The sequence below is a fragment of the Oryza sativa genome, chromosome 1, assembly GCF_034140825.1.
Source record: "Oryza sativa Japonica Group chromosome 1, ASM3414082v1".
Classification (NCBI taxonomy): domain Eukaryota; kingdom Viridiplantae; phylum Streptophyta; class Magnoliopsida; order Poales; family Poaceae; genus Oryza; species Oryza sativa.
Window position 1 is genome coordinate 21,269,210 of NC_089035.1, and position 17,928 is coordinate 21,287,137.

General features: G+C 44.8%; 3 protein-coding genes across 12 annotated transcripts; 2 read left to right on the forward strand and 1 right to left on the reverse strand.

Annotated features, from left to right (window-relative positions):
- Positions 1-1,320: 1,320 nt before the first annotated feature.
- On the forward strand, positions 1,321-3,873 carry LOC4325845 (protein NONRESPONDING TO OXYLIPINS 2, mitochondrial). 3 transcript variants are annotated; one of them, XR_010738768.1, is made up of 4 exons: positions 1,321-1,566; positions 1,667-1,788; positions 3,298-3,463; positions 3,632-3,873. XR_010738768.1 is itself a non-coding variant. In XM_015775754.3 (3 exons), exons 1-3 carry the CDS (start codon positions 1,433-1,435, stop codon positions 3,649-3,651), a joined length of 276 nt encoding a protein of 91 aa, XP_015631240.1. In that variant the 5' UTR covers positions 1,321-1,432; the 3' UTR covers positions 3,652-3,873. The 3 variants fall into 3 exon arrangements, 2 of the variants coding, with proteins under 2 accessions (XP_015631240.1, XP_015631234.1); XM_015775754.3 differs by lacking the exon at positions 3,298-3,463; XM_015775748.3 differs by lacking the exon at positions 3,632-3,873 and having other exon boundaries at positions 3,298-3,603.
- Positions 3,874-6,289: 2,416 nt separating this feature from the next.
- On the reverse strand, positions 6,290-8,258 carry LOC107276829 (uncharacterized). Its single transcript, XM_066306819.1, has 3 exons — positions 8,049-8,258; positions 7,841-7,936; positions 6,290-7,741 (listed from the first exon to the last, which is right to left on the reverse strand). The coding sequence occupies exons 1-3, from the start codon at positions 8,177-8,179 to the stop codon at positions 6,751-6,753; spliced, it is 1,218 nt and encodes a 405-aa protein (XP_066162916.1). The 5' UTR covers positions 8,180-8,258; the 3' UTR covers positions 6,290-6,750.
- Positions 8,259-14,861: 6,603 nt separating this feature from the next.
- LOC4325847 (putative protein ABIL2) lies at positions 14,862-17,501 on the forward strand. 8 transcript variants are annotated; one of them, XM_015759692.3, is made up of 9 exons: positions 14,862-15,228; positions 15,575-15,657; positions 15,772-15,922; positions 16,027-16,126; positions 16,250-16,342; positions 16,549-16,597; positions 16,682-16,779; positions 16,961-17,064; positions 17,156-17,501. In XM_015759692.3, the coding sequence occupies exons 1-9, from the start codon at positions 15,112-15,114 to the stop codon at positions 17,327-17,329; spliced, it is 969 nt and encodes a 322-aa protein (XP_015615178.1). In that variant the 5' UTR covers positions 14,862-15,111; the 3' UTR covers positions 17,330-17,501. The 8 variants fall into 8 exon arrangements, with proteins under 8 accessions (XP_015615178.1, XP_015615185.1, XP_015615201.1 ...); XM_015759699.3 differs by having other exon boundaries at positions 14,906-15,228; positions 16,552-16,597; positions 16,958-17,064; XM_015759715.3 differs by having other exon boundaries at positions 14,906-15,228; positions 16,552-16,597.
- Positions 17,502-17,928: the final 427 nt, after the last annotated feature.

The window sequence follows — 17,928 nt, forward strand, 5'->3', positions numbered from 1 at the left end:
TTTAATTTTTTTTTCATCGAGTGCTCTCTCTGATCCAGATACGCTAGATTGGACGGCCCGAGCATCTCCAACAGCCTCTCCATCAGACTCTCCAAGTTAAATTTTGGCAACTTTAGCAGAAAATAGTACTCCAACAGACTCTCTATTCAGATGGCCAAGTAAAATGACTGGTCAAACTCCTCTCCCAACTAGCCAAATTTGGCCATTCAAACAGACTAGCCAAATGTGGGCCCCACCATCTCTCTCCTCTCTCATGCCATCCTCCCTCTTTGTCCGGCACAGTTGGGACATGCGGCCCCTCCCTCTCCGTCGTTGTCCCCATCTCCGCCCGTGCCCGCCGTCGCGCCTCCGTTGTCGTCCCCATCTCTGTTGTCGTTCCCATCTCCATCGTCCCCATCTCCGCCAACTCCGTCGTTTGCGAGGGAGCATGAGGACTCATCGCTTGCCTTCCCCGACGCATGCCGCTGCCGCCTCCCCACCCAGTAAAACCCCACTTCTGCCGCCGCGCCTTGCCAAGCCACCGCTGCAGGAGAGTGGCACGAGGGAGCGGCGGGCTGCCCCTGCCCCTTTCCCTCGCCCACGAGCTCCATATCCAGTTGCCTCTACATCCGCGGGTCTATATCTATGGAGGTGAACTCCTCTTCCTCCGCTCCGCCGCCGTCGCCGCCCTCCATACCCGCCTCCAGCGCCTGGGCTGATGCCTCGCTGCTCCTCGATGCCGCGTGCCGTGGTATGCCAACGCAAGAGAAGAGGAAGAAGGGAAGAAAGAGGAGGAAGAAGAAGGAAGAGGCTGACATATGGGTCCCGGTGTCATAGAGTCAAAGTAGAGAGAGTGGATGGAGAGGCTGTTGGAGTAAATAACTAGTTTGACTAGCCAAATCGGATGGAGAGTTGGTTATATAAATGTTTGGAAAGTCTGATTTTGAGAGGCTGTCAGAAATGCTCTTACAAGTTACTCCCTCTGTTTCTAAATGTTTGACGTCGTTGATTTTTTTAAATCCGTTCGTCTTATTCAAAAAATTTAAGTAGTTATTAATTCTTTTCCTATCATTTGATTCATTGTTAAATATACTTATATGTATACATATAGTCTTATATATTTAAAAAATAATTTGAATAAGACGAACAGTCAAATATGTGCTTAAAAAGTTAATGGTGTCGAATATCTAGAAAAGGAGGGAGCACAAAGCATTTGCTGCTGTCTTGCTGATCACACCTTTCCTCGTCGTGGCCGTCCGATTCAGCCCAGAAGGCCAGCATCCAACCGTCCATACCGCTCGTTGCCCTACTCTTTGCTCGGCTCGGGTGGGTCCCACTCTCAGTCTCAGCCGACGCCCTCCTTCCTCCCCTCGCTTCTCCGCCGCCACTTCTCCTCGCCCTCGCGCACTCCACCGCCGCCGCCGCCTCTCGTCTCCGTCTCCAACCAAAGATAATGGCGTCTCTGGCCCGCGCCGCCGCCTCCGCCGCGAGGGCCGCGCTCCGCCCGGCGCCACTCGCCGGCCGCGTCCTCGGCTCGCCGCTCCCCACGCCCCTGGCCCCCGCCCGGGCCGCCCGCATCCTCCGCAGGTAGGCGCCTAGGCTAAACTTGTGAGAGTTCGATGCATCATCGTCGTACATATACATTGGGTTCATGGTGGCGTGCGCTTGCTTTATGGGATCGGTGCAGGTCGGCGGCGGCGGCGTCCGCGGGGCTGGAGACGCTGATGCCCCTGCACAGCGCGGTGGCCGGGGCGCGGCTGAGGTCCTGCATCGCCGCTGACTCCTCCTGCTGGAGCTCGCTGTCCCAAGGTAAACGCCGACAATGCTTCCCCTCCCTTTCGGATTAATCTTATGGATATTCACATTTGCAAACGTAAGCCTGCATTGGATCTGTTGTTGATTGTTGCATGGTGTGTGTGAATTATTCTTGTGGATGTATGCTTATTGTCGGTTCAGTATAGAGTTCCTCAGTGAAACCATGCAACTTATTACCAATCCTTGGTTTACAGAAACTAAAAATAGAATCGGTTGATAGTACCATCCTGGTTTGTGCACCACTCAGTTTGCAATTATTGTCTGTGCTGTTCAAAACTTGGTCTGCACCTAGAAAAATTGTCGTGCTAAAATCCGTAGTTAAGGTATGAGTTGTAAGTTATGTTCTTTGTCAGTTAGATATGAGGCATCGTTTTTCACTAAATAGTTTGAACACAAGATATATCATCCAGCTTTACAGAAAGCGTAGGAGTTCAGAGTACTACTACTTTAGAAAAACAAACACTGACATATGACATTCTAGAAGCCTTTGGGTTGTGTAGTTTTCGCATTTAGCTGGCAACCCTTCCTTTATTGGTTAACTTTGTTTGATTTACCCTGTAATACCTCCATTTTTTTATATTTTTCGTTTGATACACTAACACTGATAGATTGATACACCTTTGACAATTTATTTTCCTAATATCTGTTGTTTTTTTTTGAAAAATAAAATGATCAGAGACTATATCTGAAGGAGAATGTTTTTCAAAATACATGGATTTTTCACTTGAAGGGCTTGGTGCATTTTTTGTACTTTGTTATTCCCTACATTTGTGACCAACTTAGAGCTTCTGCTTTCTGTTCTGTGAGCTCTTTTGGTATGACTAGACGTAAGGAGGCTTAGCTGAGATCTATAGAAACATTTTTTGTTGATCTCCTGCTGTTATTGCTACTGTAAAACCTTGCTGAGGTATTTATCAGTAAGCCCATAGAACAATTTTCTACAATGCTTGGGTTCGTATTCATTGATTTGTAGACACATAGACACTTGGTAAGTTTGATCTTCTTGAGCTTCTCTGGTAAGGGCAAACTTTCTTTGGATGAGCTTCCTGGGCAAAATTTTGTTGAAAGATGCTTGCATTTAAGGTTTGCATTCATGACCAAAAACTAATACTACTTCCTTTTTTCATGTTGGTAATGAATTAACAAATGCAACTGTTGCTTGTGGTTCCCTTGCTCTTTTTATGTTGAAATCATGGATTTTGTTGTGTTCTAAAACAAGGGTTTATTGGATTTACTAATATTTGTTAATTGGTTAGTATAGTAGACTATCAAGAATCTAGTTGCGAACTGCATTTCCACTTTTTTTTTTCTTGTTTCTGAAATTCGAAGGATTGTTGTTGCTGTAGTCCTCCAGTCTGGTTAAGTAAATTACTGAATCCATGTGGATAGTGATACATTGAATTGAGATGCTTGTAGATAAGGTTAGCTCGTCTTAAAAAAATATTATGTTTTTCCTTTATTAAAAGTATGGGGTTTCTATCTTTTGACTCTGGGTTATTATAGGTTTAAAAAAGCGCATCTGATCATGGCTAGGAGCTGTGCTGCAGTGAAGCGAAGACACACTGAGTTTAAACAAATTGCATTTATTTGCAGATAGTTCTAGAACTCCAGTTTTTGCAGTTGCTCCATGTGTGTACTCCTGTTAGCACAATAATGGAGCAAGCAAAAAGTTAGTTCCTTTGTAACAACATGCTTGACTCTGGTTTTCAGTCAATCTTGATAATGACCAAATGCATTCCTGTTTTTATTTTGAGCCGGAGATAAAGCAACTCGTAATTGAAATGAGGCAACGATTGTGTATTCATGACCTGACTTGCTCTTATATTTGGTGATATAGGATATGCTTTGCCTTTGTGACAGAGAGCTGCACCTGAAGAAATCAATGAACATTATTAGGAATTACAGACATTGCGTTCTGGGCTGTAACACCTAGATAACTGTGTGGTGTTGCCTTCAAACTTGTTTTGGTTTTGTAATGTGCTTCAACTGGGTTTTTTGAATAATATCTGTTGATCCTGGGATCTATGGCCCATGAATTATCCTCTTCAGTACGATTGATTGTTGCTGCGTTTCCCTTCATTTGCCCTGCTATTTGAAAGTTCCTTCACTTGTAGATAGGGGTGGACAAAAAGCTCGAAACTCGTGGCTCGGATCGGCTCGTAGCAAGCTCGGCTCAGATCAATTCGAACTCGTAGTTTTAATGAGTCGAGTCGAGCTAGCCTTTTAGCTCATGAGCTTAACGAGCTAGCTCGCGAGCTGCTCCTTTAGCTCGTTAGTATAAAATATCACCATATCTTCATGAACTTAGTGTTTCTTGACTAGTGCTTAGTCTTTTAGTTACATCAAAACTATTCATATTTAGTGAGTACTATATTAGTTAGTGTTTATTATTATGTTAATACATAATAAAATCTTAAATTTAAAATTATTAATATGGTATTAATGAGATATAGCTTGTTAACGAGCTTAACGAGCCAACTCGCGAGCCGAGCCGAGCTGGCTCGTTAAAACAACGAGCTCAAACGAGCTGAGCCTTAACGAGTTGAGCTGGATCGTTATCTACCCCTACTTGTAGATAGCATAGTACAGCCGATGAAAATATCATGAAATGTTCTCGAGACCAGGGTTCACAGAACTGATCAGGCTTTGTGAAACCGGTCGGTATTAGTTGGTTTCCATATGGTGTTTTTGGTAAAACGGTGGGAAGTTGTTTTTACTTTAAAAATGAAAATCGAAAAGATAAATTTACCCTGCTCGAGGCTAAGGTCACGATTTCCACAACAAAATTCGAGGGTTACCTAAGTTGCTCTGTTCTCGTGCAATTTTGTTTGAAAGTCGTCAAATTTTACAAATTTTATCATCTCGTTGTGGTTCTAATGCATTTTTTTTACGGAATTGCTAAACTTCTGTCGACTGAAAATACAACCTCAAATCTTGCAAATTTTAGATCACTGGATGTGCTTCACGATTCGTGCTCTTCTTCTCCAACTCTGGCAACTTCCTCTTCTTCTCGGGTGCTGGCTAACCCAAACTCCAGCAGAGGGCCGACGAATTAGGGTCCCAGGGTGGGGTGGGGGTGGGAGGAGAAAGAGGGGGGAGTTCGCCGGCTTTAAAGGGATGGCCGTAGGAGGCGACAGCCCGGTGGCGAGGCAGCGGCGGCACCGCCGAAACCGTGGGGTCGGGAGCTGCGGCGAGGCAGCGGCGGTGCCGCCGAAACCGTGGGGTCGGGAGCGGGCGGTGGACCGGCGTAGGCGACAGGGCAAAGCGGACGGATTATTAGGAGGAAGAGGCCGGTGGTGGCACCCCGTCGCTGGAGACGGAGAAGACGGCAGCGCGAGACAACTCGCTTGAGGAAAAGGAGAGGAGAGGGAGGGGGAGGGGGCCCGCCAGGGGGGGCGATCGCCGGCGCCGTTGACGCCTTTTGGCCGATCGGCGAGGCGGGCGGCGGCGGGGGATCGGGCGGAGGCGGTGGAATGGGCGATGGGAGGGAGTGGCGGCAGTGGAATGAGTGAGGGGAGGGGAATAGGAGGAGAGTTAGGGTTAATACTATGCACGAATCTTAAAGCATATCCGACGGGCTAAAATTTGAAAGATGGGAGGTGGGATTTTCTGTTAATACATATATAAATAGTCTCTTTTTTTTTTAATCCCGGAGCCTATACTACCCTTGTCTAGATTATGTAGACTGTAACTACTCTTGTCGAGTTGATAGATACGGTACCAAATCTAAGGGCTCGGATGTCCTAGTTGATAGATAATGTACCTAGACGTGATGCCCTAGTTTGTTCCTCTCTCATGTCTATATGCAGGCAAGGACCGTCAGATTCGAATCTAAGAGCTCACATTTACCGAGAAAGTGGTGTGATTTATTACACTGTAGTTTGATCCCAGATTTTGAGATACCTGGAAAGCTGGAAAACAGCGAAGCCGGCGGCTATTGCCGGTATGTATGTCGCCGGCTTGCATGCAGCACGACGAGCTCGCTAGCTAGCTGCAAGCATATGCATGCAGCTCCATTCTCAAAATTTAAAATTCAGGATCTTCGAGGATTCAAAAATTCACATTGTTTTTTATAAAACTATACTTCAATTTAACAATATTCGCCTTGAAACCAACAAAAACTGCATACTCCCTCCGTACTCGTAAAAGAAGACGTTTAGGACAACGATACGGTCTCCAAAACACAACTTTGACTACTAGTCTCTATAAAAATATTTATTGAAAATTGATATATGTATACTTTTATGAAAGTATTTTTCAAGACAAATCTATTCATATAATTTTTACATCTTGAAACTCAACAACTTAAGAGTTATAAATTGACTTAAACATTGTCCTAAACGATTTTCCTTACGAGTACGAACAGAGTATCATATCTTTATATCAGGCTGAACACAATTTAGCTTTAATCAATGTAGTAATTCTCATCAACAAGCTAATGAACACAATAGCCCGGGGCCAAAAAAAAAAAAAAGGTAATGGACACAAATAAGCTTAGTTAGCAGAAGTGAGTGCTCGATCTTCAGATAGCCATATTAGATATGAACATGTACAATTTAGTTCAACTTAATTAACCCAGCTGATGGGAATCAAAACATTACTACTGATTTACTTAATTAGTGGATTGCCAGTGCCAAAATCCCACTACTATTTACCAATACTACTACGTATGGATCATTGGGTACCACTACGATCGAGCACGCATGCTGCAGCTGCCGTTCAATCAGTAGCCGAAGAAATCTCTCCTACGGTGGTCGGCGGCGGCAGCTGGCGGCGGCGGCAGAGCCAGCTGCTGGTGGTGGTGGCGGTGGCAATGACCGGCGGCGAAGCTGAAGCAGTGGTCGAGGTCGAGCACGTCGACGGCAGCCGCCCTCCTCCGCTTGTAATTCTCCTTGAAGCACGCCTGCCTCAGCTTCTTGGTCCTCTCCGTCAGCTCCACCGCCGGGTTCCTCTCCATCAGCGCGCAGCAATTCTCCAGCGCCTCCAGCTCCCGCCGCATCGCCGCCGCCGACATCCCCTTGCTCCCCATCTCCTGCACGCCATGGACGGACGGTGCAATGCAAGCAAAGCAAGAACTGAATTGGTCTGGAGGAAGAAGACGAAGACGAGGCTGATCGAGAAGGTTCTAGGGGTTAGGTTGATGCGTGCCTGGACGTTGAGGATGAGGGACTTGAGGCTCTTCATCTTCCGGTGAGGCCACCGGGCGACGCCGAGCTCGCGGCAGCGCTTCTTGAGCACGGTCAGCCCCACGTTCATCTCCCTCGCCGCCTTGGTGATTGGCATGTAGAAGTACCGCCTCAGGTCCTCGAATCCGATGTGGTCCAGCCGAGTCTTCCCGCCCGCCGTCGCCGCCGATGATCCGTCGCGGCGGCTCCTCGTCACGCGCGGCGGCGGCGGCGGCGGTGGAGGAAGAGGAAGAGGCGTCAATGTCGTTGCGGCTGATGTGATGATCTTTGGCTTCTGCTCCTGCTCCTGCTCGGCGGCGTGACGTCGCATGCCCATCTCGTAGCTCTCGACGATCACCATGGACAGGGAGTCGTCGCCGGCGAGGGCGGCGTCGTTGCGTTGCTTGGTCACGTCGAACTTGACGTCGTCGTCCTGCGTGCCGAAGTGGTGGGCGCCGCCGCCGCCGACCGCCGGGAGCGCGATCGCCGCGTCGAGAGTGTGCTGGGGACTGGGCTTGGGCTCGCCGACGCCGACGACGACGTCGCGCGCGTCGGCGAACGCGTCGAGGTCGATGTCGGTGAAGGGCATCCTCAGGAGCTCGTCGTCGTGGCTGCCGCCGCCCGCCGTCGCCGCCACCGCCACCGCCACCGCGGGCAACGTCGAGACGAACTGATCAGGCTCGAGCTGAAACTGCTGGTACATGTAGTGGTCGACGTCGGCGGCGGCGGCGGCCGACGCGGCCACCGGCAGGTAGCCGGCGGCCATCTCCATCTCCTCGTCCCTGATGACGACATGATCAAAACCGTTCAAATTCTAGGCTGTAATAAATCCATCGAGTTGCAGAAAGAAAGAAAGAAGGTGAAGAAATGATGATGTTCACCTGACAACGAGATCGGCGGTCATGCAGGCGCCGCCTATTCCGGCCACCGCGCCGCCATGATCGCCGGCGGAGTGCAAGAGTACGTCATCGTGATCACTACACGAGACGATTCAACAACAATGTCAGTTTCATGTACTACTACACTCCTACTCGTGAATTCTACAAAACCAAAAATAACCAAAGCGATGATGAAATGAAATGCACTGACCTGAGGAGGAGAAGCTGCGACGACCACGAAGAAGAAGAGGAAGAACACGGCGGCGGGATGGCGGCGAGTGGGTTGAGCCAGTCGCCGCCGATGCTGCCGCCGTAGTAGCAGCACTCGTGCATCTCCATCATGATCGATCGATCGACGACGGCAGTTGGCCACTGAAGCTACCTAGCGAAGAACGTACTGCAAATTTAGCCTGATTGATGGTATCGATCTCAGAGTTGCCGATGGATGCTGAATAGTGCGCCTATTTATATACACACACAACCAGACGCGTAGGAATACTAGTATACTCCTACATATGTGGATGTGTGTGTACAGTAAATCTTGAAAAGAGATTTCGCATGATGGGGGAAAAGATGGCGAGATGAGCAAGAAGCAGCAATTAATGTGTAGATTTGGTGGATCAATTGCATGATGCGTTCGTGTATTCCCGAGCCGATCGAGGATTGATTGATCATTTCCACTGAGATTCATCGGCGGCGCGTGCACAGGATAAAATTAAAACGCTTTCAGATAAGACGATGCAGGTAATAATTAACCAACCTGTTTGCTTGTTTAAAAACGCACGCGTCCACTACCTCACCATCGACGGATGGATGGATGGATGGATATGACCGCCTCGGTAACTAACGCCTGCATGCATGCATGATATGATGGATGCGTCCGCGCTTGACTGACGTCGTGTGCGGCCGCGCGCGGCGGAGAGACGTGTGACGTGTGCACGTACACACACACATCGGATGCGCGTCATCGTCGATGGATGGGTGATGGATATGGGCGAACGTGTGAACGTGCCTGCCGGATGATGACGGTGTATGCCCTCAATTTGCTGGGCTTTAGTCTATTGGGCTACAGTTGGGCCTTTCGGGTCAGATGTGCTTTCGGAAGCATGGCCCGGTCGACTTAGATCAGGCCCAGTGATAACACTAACTGCACATTCCGCATTGAATAAGTAATAAGTCTATCGTCCGTCCCTCATCTTTCCGTCGAGTTTGTATCGTGGTCCTCGACCGCGCGCAGAACCGGGTACAATGCATCCCTCATCTCCCAAAACTAGTGTAAACGATGTCCTAAGGAAATATGGAGGATGGTTTTTAGCTTACATGGTGCCTACGTACTGACCTTAAAAATTAGAAATAAATAAAAATTATAAGTGTGCCTCACACATGAGTGACATTGCAGTCTTAACCTCCCCTCTCTATCCTATTCCCCCCATCTTTCTTGTAGAGCAGGGACGAGGGGGAGGAGCTTCAGTAGCCACCATGGCGGGACCGTGCCGACATTGATGTCAGTTATGCGCATCCGCTAGGAGCATCAGATAGTCGCACAGGAGTCCATCCCCACCAAGCGCTAAAGGGAGGTATGGAGGGAACATGTGGAGTTTGTCGAGTTCGCCGGTAAATAGCATGGCTTCTTTGAGGTGGACCCCCAGCGGTGCAGTGCCTCCAGAGCTCTAGGAAAAAAATTTCAATTCCGCTTAAGTTTCTTGCTGTAAAGTTCGTTATTTAACTGTTACTGCTCATGTGTTTCTGAGAAGTTTTGAGAGGATGGTTTGGGTTCAAGAAGTCAGAGGAAGGGGATGGATCCGGCGTTGCTAGATGACATCACCCAGAGGCTTAGTGTGACATGCGGCCCAATTTTGATGGCCCGTGAGAGTTGTGTACGCATGTTTAGTACTGCATTGCTAGTCTAGCAAGAATGAAATCAACTTATAAGGTCTTATCCCTCCAGTCATATCACTCTTTGGGTTAACCCTCTTACAAAAAGTGAGGACGGAAGTGTAAGTGGGTGCACCCGTTAGATGGGCTGGATTGCACGGTTCTGGAGTCAGAGATACTTATCGAGGTGAAGAATCCATGTTCCATATTTGTAGAAGGTTGACCTTTGTGTTTCTCTCATGATTCATTCCTCTTCCTGCTGAGTCCCTTTCTCATCTCTTAGGAGATCTTATCTCATCAGCCCAACCTTTCCTCACTTCTTGCCATGCCCGAGCAATATTTTGATGTTGGCCATCCTCAAAATGTCATCTTGGGGATTGGCTTGGTTTTTCAATGGTTACCAAGTGTCATGTTGTTTGGATGCACTTGCTTAATGTACTATACCCGATCTTCGGGGTGATAGCCCACTGTTGTCCAAGAAAAATGGCGGCGAAGGAGGCGGGGGCGAGGAAGATCGGAGGACGATGGTGGCAGACGACAGAGAGGAGAAGAATGGCAATGGACGGTGGGACATTTGGGGATGGCTCAGCCACACCATCTCCCTTACTAGCATTCCACTGGTCTCATCGGTGCCGGCCTCCCACAAGATGGTGCCACTACACCATCTCTCTTGCCACCGAGGATGCCATTCCTCTCTCCATTGAGAGAGATGGAGAGAAAAGGGGGGAGAGAAAGGAGGGAGAGAGAAGATGGGAGGAGAGTGAGAATATTGTGTGGGCCCAGTTTTGTTTGTGCCACACAAATACCTAGGCAGCTCAAGTAGACCGGTCAACTTGCCATGATAGCGAAACCAGGTATTTATATTATTACCGGAGGACCTATCTAACCTGGTTTTGTAAGTTGTGGGCCAAGATTTTTGGTGTTGTGATTTAGGGATGTTATTGAGGGACGTAAAGTGTGCATGAAAGTGATTTCATTTCATCTCTTGAAGATGAAATGTTATATGTACAAATATAATCAAGAAAAGTTTTAGGAGAATTTGACGATAATATATAGATCAACATTTGAAATCTGTTCAAAATATTTAGTCGATTATGGCTTTATAGGGCATGCCACGGGCGTATTCGATGAATCATGGGTGGGTGATGGGTGAGTGTGGATATGCATGCCTTGCGGTGTATGTATGCGCGTACGGTTGTGGGTTATGAACACGAGCTTTTCCTATTTAAGGCATCGAAAGATTATGCTCGGATAAGGCACCGCTTGAAGAACTCGAGCCTACTTCCTCAGTTTTTTTAACACTATTCCCAAAATACTAGATAATATGTTTTAAAAAATATTCTATATAAAAAATCATAATAAAATAAAATAAATATTTTTAAAGTTTGTAATAGTAAATAATTTATTATGCGCTAAGGCTTGTCTCATTCTATGTACCGCTGGAATGATATGCTCAACTACTAATTCAATCATTGCAGTTACTTCGTCGTTTTTCTTAAACATGTTTATCTAACTGCTAAATAGTGTGTATTTTTCTAAAAAAATATATAGAAGTTTAATAAATAAATAAATTTTATTTTAAGTATGTAATAATTAATTAATTGTGCGCTAATCACTTATATCGTGTGGTTAATTAGCAGCTTGGAAGCTAAAGTCAACGCTCCCTAAGATGGCTCACAAACACGCTTTCCTACTTTTCTCTACATCGTGTAGCGCATTTCATTTCTTCATTTTATAAAAAATAAAAGAAATTTTCTATTGAGTTAAAAAGCCATTTTTATCTTTGGATGAAAGTTTGCACTATAACCTTTTTAAGAAATATTTGTATGAAATATTTTGTATGCATATAGATGAAATTTTAAACATATTGATGAAAGTTTCTCTTTGTCAAAATCTTCTACTAGAATTCTTTTAAAAGAAAGGCATGAAATTTGCCTTATATATATTACTGTATTGATAGAGCAGGAGTTGAAAATCAGATTATTTATAACCGGGTGGGAGTTATGGTCATCCTAAGACCACTACAGACTGGCTTACTCTCGCAGCGGGTTACTACACTACTACAGGCCATTGGTAATTAGGTTGACTACTCCAAATGTGCCCACACGAGTGCATGCATACTGACACGATTTCTTTCCCCCAATACATGCATTAAAAACACACATAAACATGGAATGACACGCTAACATGCAACAAGACCCGGCTATGGACTGAAAACCCTAATGGCGGATAGATGCGAGCCTCCTCTCCCGCGCAGCACAGCCACGTGGCGCACGCGGAGGGGGGGGGTGCGTGATGGTTTCTCTAGTTTTCCTTCTGGCTTTTTGTGGTTTTTTTCTTTTTTTATCCCGGTTTTTGTTGGTTTTCCTAATATGTATGTATACAAACTTCAAACTTTATATACAAAGTTTAAACATATACGTATATAAAGTTTGTATAAATTTGTGTACGAGACGTATTTTTAATTTTTTTAATACGTACGTATGCAATTATGGCGCGAGGAGTCACCGGGGTGGCGACTCACCTAGACTTGTATATGGGCTTTGCATATGACGTAGAAGCGGGCTTGCATCATGGCGTTGGACCGATCCATAAATAGCGGTGTCTCAGACTCCTCACGTAGTTCGTTGTTGCCGTTTCAGCTGTACGCTGGTAGGACATCCACTCGAGAGTTTAAAATTCACTCTCGATGTCATCCCTTAAGCCTACCCAACCCAAAATATTAGCCTGATTATATTGGTTCAGATCATGACCTTCCCTTTTAAGTTGTGTGCTTTCTTATAATCAATTACCAATTGGCCATCACCAACTAGAGTTCACAGGTTCCTAAAAAGTCAAAAATTCACAGATGTAGAGAATTCACCAAATTCTCTACCGAATGTCATTTAGTAAATCCAAAGTTAGGAGAAAAAAAAAGGAATAAGAAGAAGCAGAATCAGAAGCAATGCTGCATAATTTTGTGTCACGACAGGAGAACATGAGGGGAGAGACGCGCATGGAATAGTTTATCATCAAATCTTACTCGACACATGCTAGAGGTCGTGCGAGCGACTACACATGCTGACATGCAGAGGCAGCCATTAGCTAGGACCATAGCCGTTTGACGAACCCAACAAAAGGGAACAAAGTCACACCACTTAAATTATCCAGCACATTACGACATCTCTCGTGATCCGCCGCGATGAGCGCCAATAATTCTCTTCGAATCTCGGCAGATGAGATCAGTCCATTTCACACCCACATCAAAGCTCCCCAAGCTAGCCAGCATCTGTGAGAGACAGATAAAAGAAAAAAGACGAGAAAGAATGGGTAAAAGCAATCTATAGCAGGGAAGAAGATGATAAGACCATATCATGCATGGCATGTCTCACAAGAGTACTATCGTGTCATGAGAGAAAAAAAAAAGATTACAACTTCTGTTCATGGGTGAGACAGTGCAGAGGACACACAAGCACTGTTTGGCTTTGCTTAATCAAGAGTTAAAGCCAATGATGTCTCCCAAACACGAGAGCATTTCTTAATTCCATGTGTAATGATGCATGCAATTGCTCCAGGGGGTTTCTCATTCCGAGTGGTGGTACGGGGGAGCACTTTTGATGAATTAATATTGGTCACCCCCGTTTGTAAATACATATCAGTTTGACTTTGACTGATCATGCTTTGGCTAGCAGTAATAATTCTCAAATTAAATTATAGATTTGCGATGTAAAGTACTTTGTTCTCTCTGTTTAATATTATAAGATGTTTTGATTTTTTTAAGTCAAAGTTTAACCACATCTTTAGAAAAATATAGCAACATCTACACTACCAAATTAATTTCGTTAAATCGAATATTGAAAATATTTTGATACTACATTTGTTTTGTGTTAAAAATGTTACCATGTTTATATATAAATTTGATCAAAGTTAAAAGAGTTTAACTTTAAAAAAAGTCCAAACGCCCTACAATATAAAAAATGAGTGTATTTTTGTATAGCTCACAAATTACATGTCAAAATTATACCTATTAAAGTCAGCACCTGCAAGTATTTATGAATTGATGTAGTAGTAAGTTTGCCAAGGTAGGGGTAGTTAACTGATAAAAATATTCTAAAATTGTTAAGGAGACATCTTTGAGTTCTTGTGATTATGATTGAACCTGCAGTCAGTGTGATGACTCATGAGGAGGGCCCCATATGCATGGGGCCAAATCATGACCATGCACAAGATTAGAAAGAAAAAGAAGCAAATAAAGCAAAGAGGAGTCCTGTCCTCCATCCCAATCAAATCTCAGCCCAGCTGCTCCTTTTCTGAACTTTTGATTAGCCCCATGCACAGTATCAGCCAAACCATCTACTTAGAGCAAGGTTAATAGTGTCGCCCGCTAATGGCTGAAAAATAACCACATCAGCCTCTTATAGATATTGCTAAGAGCTAATGTATACAATAAACAGGTTTACATCGACTATTATTTATTTTTTAATCTTTAGCTAACTTCCCCATCCAATTTTTTAGTCTTATTGCCGTTGTTTCGTCCAACCATTACTGCATCGCGTCAGCTCACGTGGACCCACAATCGCATGTCCCAATCAAAGCTAGCCTGGTGTTGCTGCACTTGCGTTGGGACGTGTGTTTAGCCGGCAACAATTTAGTCGCCGACTCATGCTCTCTCTCCTATTTAGCTCATTGACAAATCCGATGTGGCAGTTTTATCGCCGGCTAAACTGGCTTATTGTACTTGCTCTTACTTGACTGCTTAACCAACTGAGCACTGTTGTAATTAAATCAGTGCATGGCTAGCCCTACCAACTTCACTTCAGAGCTCAGACTGGACCTGTCCCTCTGAATATTTGTTTTGGTTGTTCCTTGCTGTAGAGGTAGGGATCAGGCTCTGAATGAGTTGATGATAGTACAAGGGAGAATTGATTATCAGCATGGCAATGGAGGAACATGCAGACATAGCAATAGTGAAACTAGCTGAGTACTATAACTGCTACTAGCAGTTGTGCCATGAATATTCACCAGTCAGCATCCAGTAGTAGCAGGAGGAGGAGTAAGTAGAGACTAGAGAGCAGCAGTTATCACTGGTCTCCTTGGCTTGGTTTGCACGGGCATTATTATATGTAGCTGTTGGCTGATGCTGCCATTGCCAGGCCAGCACCATAACTACTCCTGGTACTATAGTTAAATAGGAGTATCTGTCATGCTCATGACATGCTTGCCTTCTTCTTATTCTCCTTCCCTATGGTCTTCTTCTTCTTCTTCTTCTTCCTCGGAGCTCGTTGAACTCCTCCCGCCATAATTGCATCCCCTATTCTTCGCCACCACCATCGCAAGAATATTCTTTGAAGTGTTTTGTGTTGTACTTGCATTCATCTCTCTGATCAAAAGAGGAATTGGCAACAGAGGAGGATACTAGGATGGTGGAGGCAGTGGCGTCTTTTCGGAGAGGAGGCGTTGGCATTGCCGGGATGAGCAGCAGCACTCTGGAGGAGGTGCAGATGCAGGAGACGCTCATCTTCTCTGATACCATCAAGGTCAGTAGTCCCAAAGTTCAGAGTTCAGGCATATTCTGTTCTTCCCTTTTTGGTTTCCCTTCCTCTTCTTTGCCTGCAAAATCATTTGTCATTGCTCAAGCTTTAATCACAGTCAAACTCAATGAAAATATGATGAAATATTGTCAAATTGGATTTGGTGTTGAGCTTATTAAGGGAAAAAAGAACAAATATTGCTTGGCTGTTTCTTTTTCAGTTAGGCCGTATAGTATTTCGTTTCTTTTCTTTTTCTCGTTGACATTAGGCAACTAAAGAAAATACTGCATAGTTTGATGAGATTTGAGTCTTCACCGGTAACCAGCAACACGTTGCGATCTTCTTATTTCAGGATCTCAAGATGCTGAAGTCGCAGCTGTACTCTGCAGCAGAGTATTTCGAACTAGCCTACACGCAGGAAGATGACAAACAGGAGTACGTGATGTACCGATTCTTTCTTTCTTTTTTTCTGCACTAGATCATCAAGCAAAACCCCAGCTGCTGCTAGAATAATTATCTCAAAATGTGTACGAACAATATTATTTGTAGGGTGATGAACAACCTGAAGGAGTATTCCGTGAAGGCGCTCGTCAACACTGTCGATCACCTGGGATCCATATCCTTCAAGGTTTCAAGCCTCATCGATCAAAGGTTCGATGAGGTTGACGACACAAATCTCCGGGTGTCCTGCATCCATCAGGTACTAATTTTCAGAGTTCATCACGAATAGTACCTGAATTCAGTACTGCGATCTAGTATAGTTCTTGAATTAACAAAGTGATGATCAATAATAATAACCTGAAGAGAGCCCAAGTGAGCCAAGCATGCATGGACAAGGAAGGCCTTTCACAGCAATCATTGGTGATCACAGCTCCCAAGTATCACAAGAGGTACATCTTACCAGGTAATTAAATATGTATACCTCTCCTTTTGTTTTGGTCCAACTTGTCAGCAAATTCTGATGGCAGGGAGTAAACAAGAATTAATTTGTGTGAGACATTTCAATCCCGTTATTCATTAATCGCAGCAGGAGATGGTTCAATGCCTAATGCTGTGCCCAACTTCAGCGAGATGAGGAAGGCCAAGAACAGAGCTGCACAGATGCAACAGGTCTTCAGCGGTAAGGGAGCTTAAATTGTACTCCCTCCGTTCCAAAATATAAAAAAAATTAGAATACTATTAATCTGGACAGGGAAAATCCCTTATATTTTGGAAATTTTGGAACGGAGGGAGCAATCATGAGAATTATTGCAACTCTTCTATCAATGATGAGCATGTACTAGTTGTCTCGATCTCCTTTTGACCTGCAATGTTTTGCCGCTGCAGCAGCAGCAGCATCCCAAGCAAAAGCCAAAGAGAAGCAACCTTCATTCAGGTCAGTCTGCTATGCACAACAGCTTGGACGTTTGTCCATCTCCAGCTTGGAAGTTGGTGATCTGAAAAATTGACAATTTTGCAGCAAGCTTCGGTCGATCGCCCGTGCACCTTCGCAACGTGCACGCTCGTCGTCACCAGCACAGCGCCCACCTTCTGAGAATACAATACCCACCAAACGAGGTAAAGCAATCAGCAACTCACCGTCAGAAAAAGGATTCCCTTGAAACACAGGAACTTTTATGGCATTTTCATAGGATTTAGCCCGATTCTAGCAAAATTTCCTCTGTTTCAAAGGAAATGGTGCTTATATCTTTGATCAGATTTGCTCATGTTTAATTGCACATGCTCGTTTCTGCAGCAGATAAGAGGTCAGAATCGCCAATTCCCAGGACCACGCCACTCACAAGGTCTGGATCACTTCCACAAAAGCCATCCTTGTTGAAAACTTCAAGTGTCAGAGTTCAGGTAAACCACACGGCCTTGTGAATACAGTCCACCTAAGAACTGGAATACCCTGTCAATAAACCTGAAATATGTTCATCTGTCGTTGATGAAGATGCACACATCAGAGCACAAGAAATTGGCATCAGTGAGGTCACAAGCTGACAGAAACGATGACAAGGAAGGCGAGCAGACTCCAAAGAAGGGCAAGAAGTTTCTCAAGTCGCTGCTCAGCAGGCGCAAGTCCAGAAAAGAGGAGCCTTTGCCCTGTTACTTTGATGATTACTGAGTCCCTTTGAGAGATCCCATGGCACAGCAAGAATCTCTGAATACTTTTTACATCGTTTTCTTCCCATGAAAAAGTTTGTCCTTGATATGAAAAACTTGTCATTGTATAGCATAATAGTAAACAGCATATATAAGTTGTTGAGGATGATTACTGGAGCCCAAGAATTCTGGAAGTTTTGCAAGAGTTTTGTTGGTAGCTTTGTTTGATCACCTAATACTTAGCATTCAGCACACTGGCATACTGCCAGCCAGTCTCCAGTTTACAATGCTGAGCTCCAGATCAAATAAGCAGCAATGTCTATCAACTGTGTCTGTGTCTTCCTCGGTACAATTACTAACCTTGTCCACCAAAATTACCAGAACACGGCACAGAATAATAACATTAACTAAATACATGAAAGTTATAGAGATCGTAGAACCACAACAACAAAAGAAACTAAAATAGGTGCTCATACATGTGTCATCGAGAAATAGCATTGGGTACAGCTAAATAATAACTGAGCGAGCCAATTACATGTTACATTAATCTTCAGAAAAAAAAGATGTTACATCATATGATACTATACATAAAATTCATTCTCTTAAAATATGATCCACATA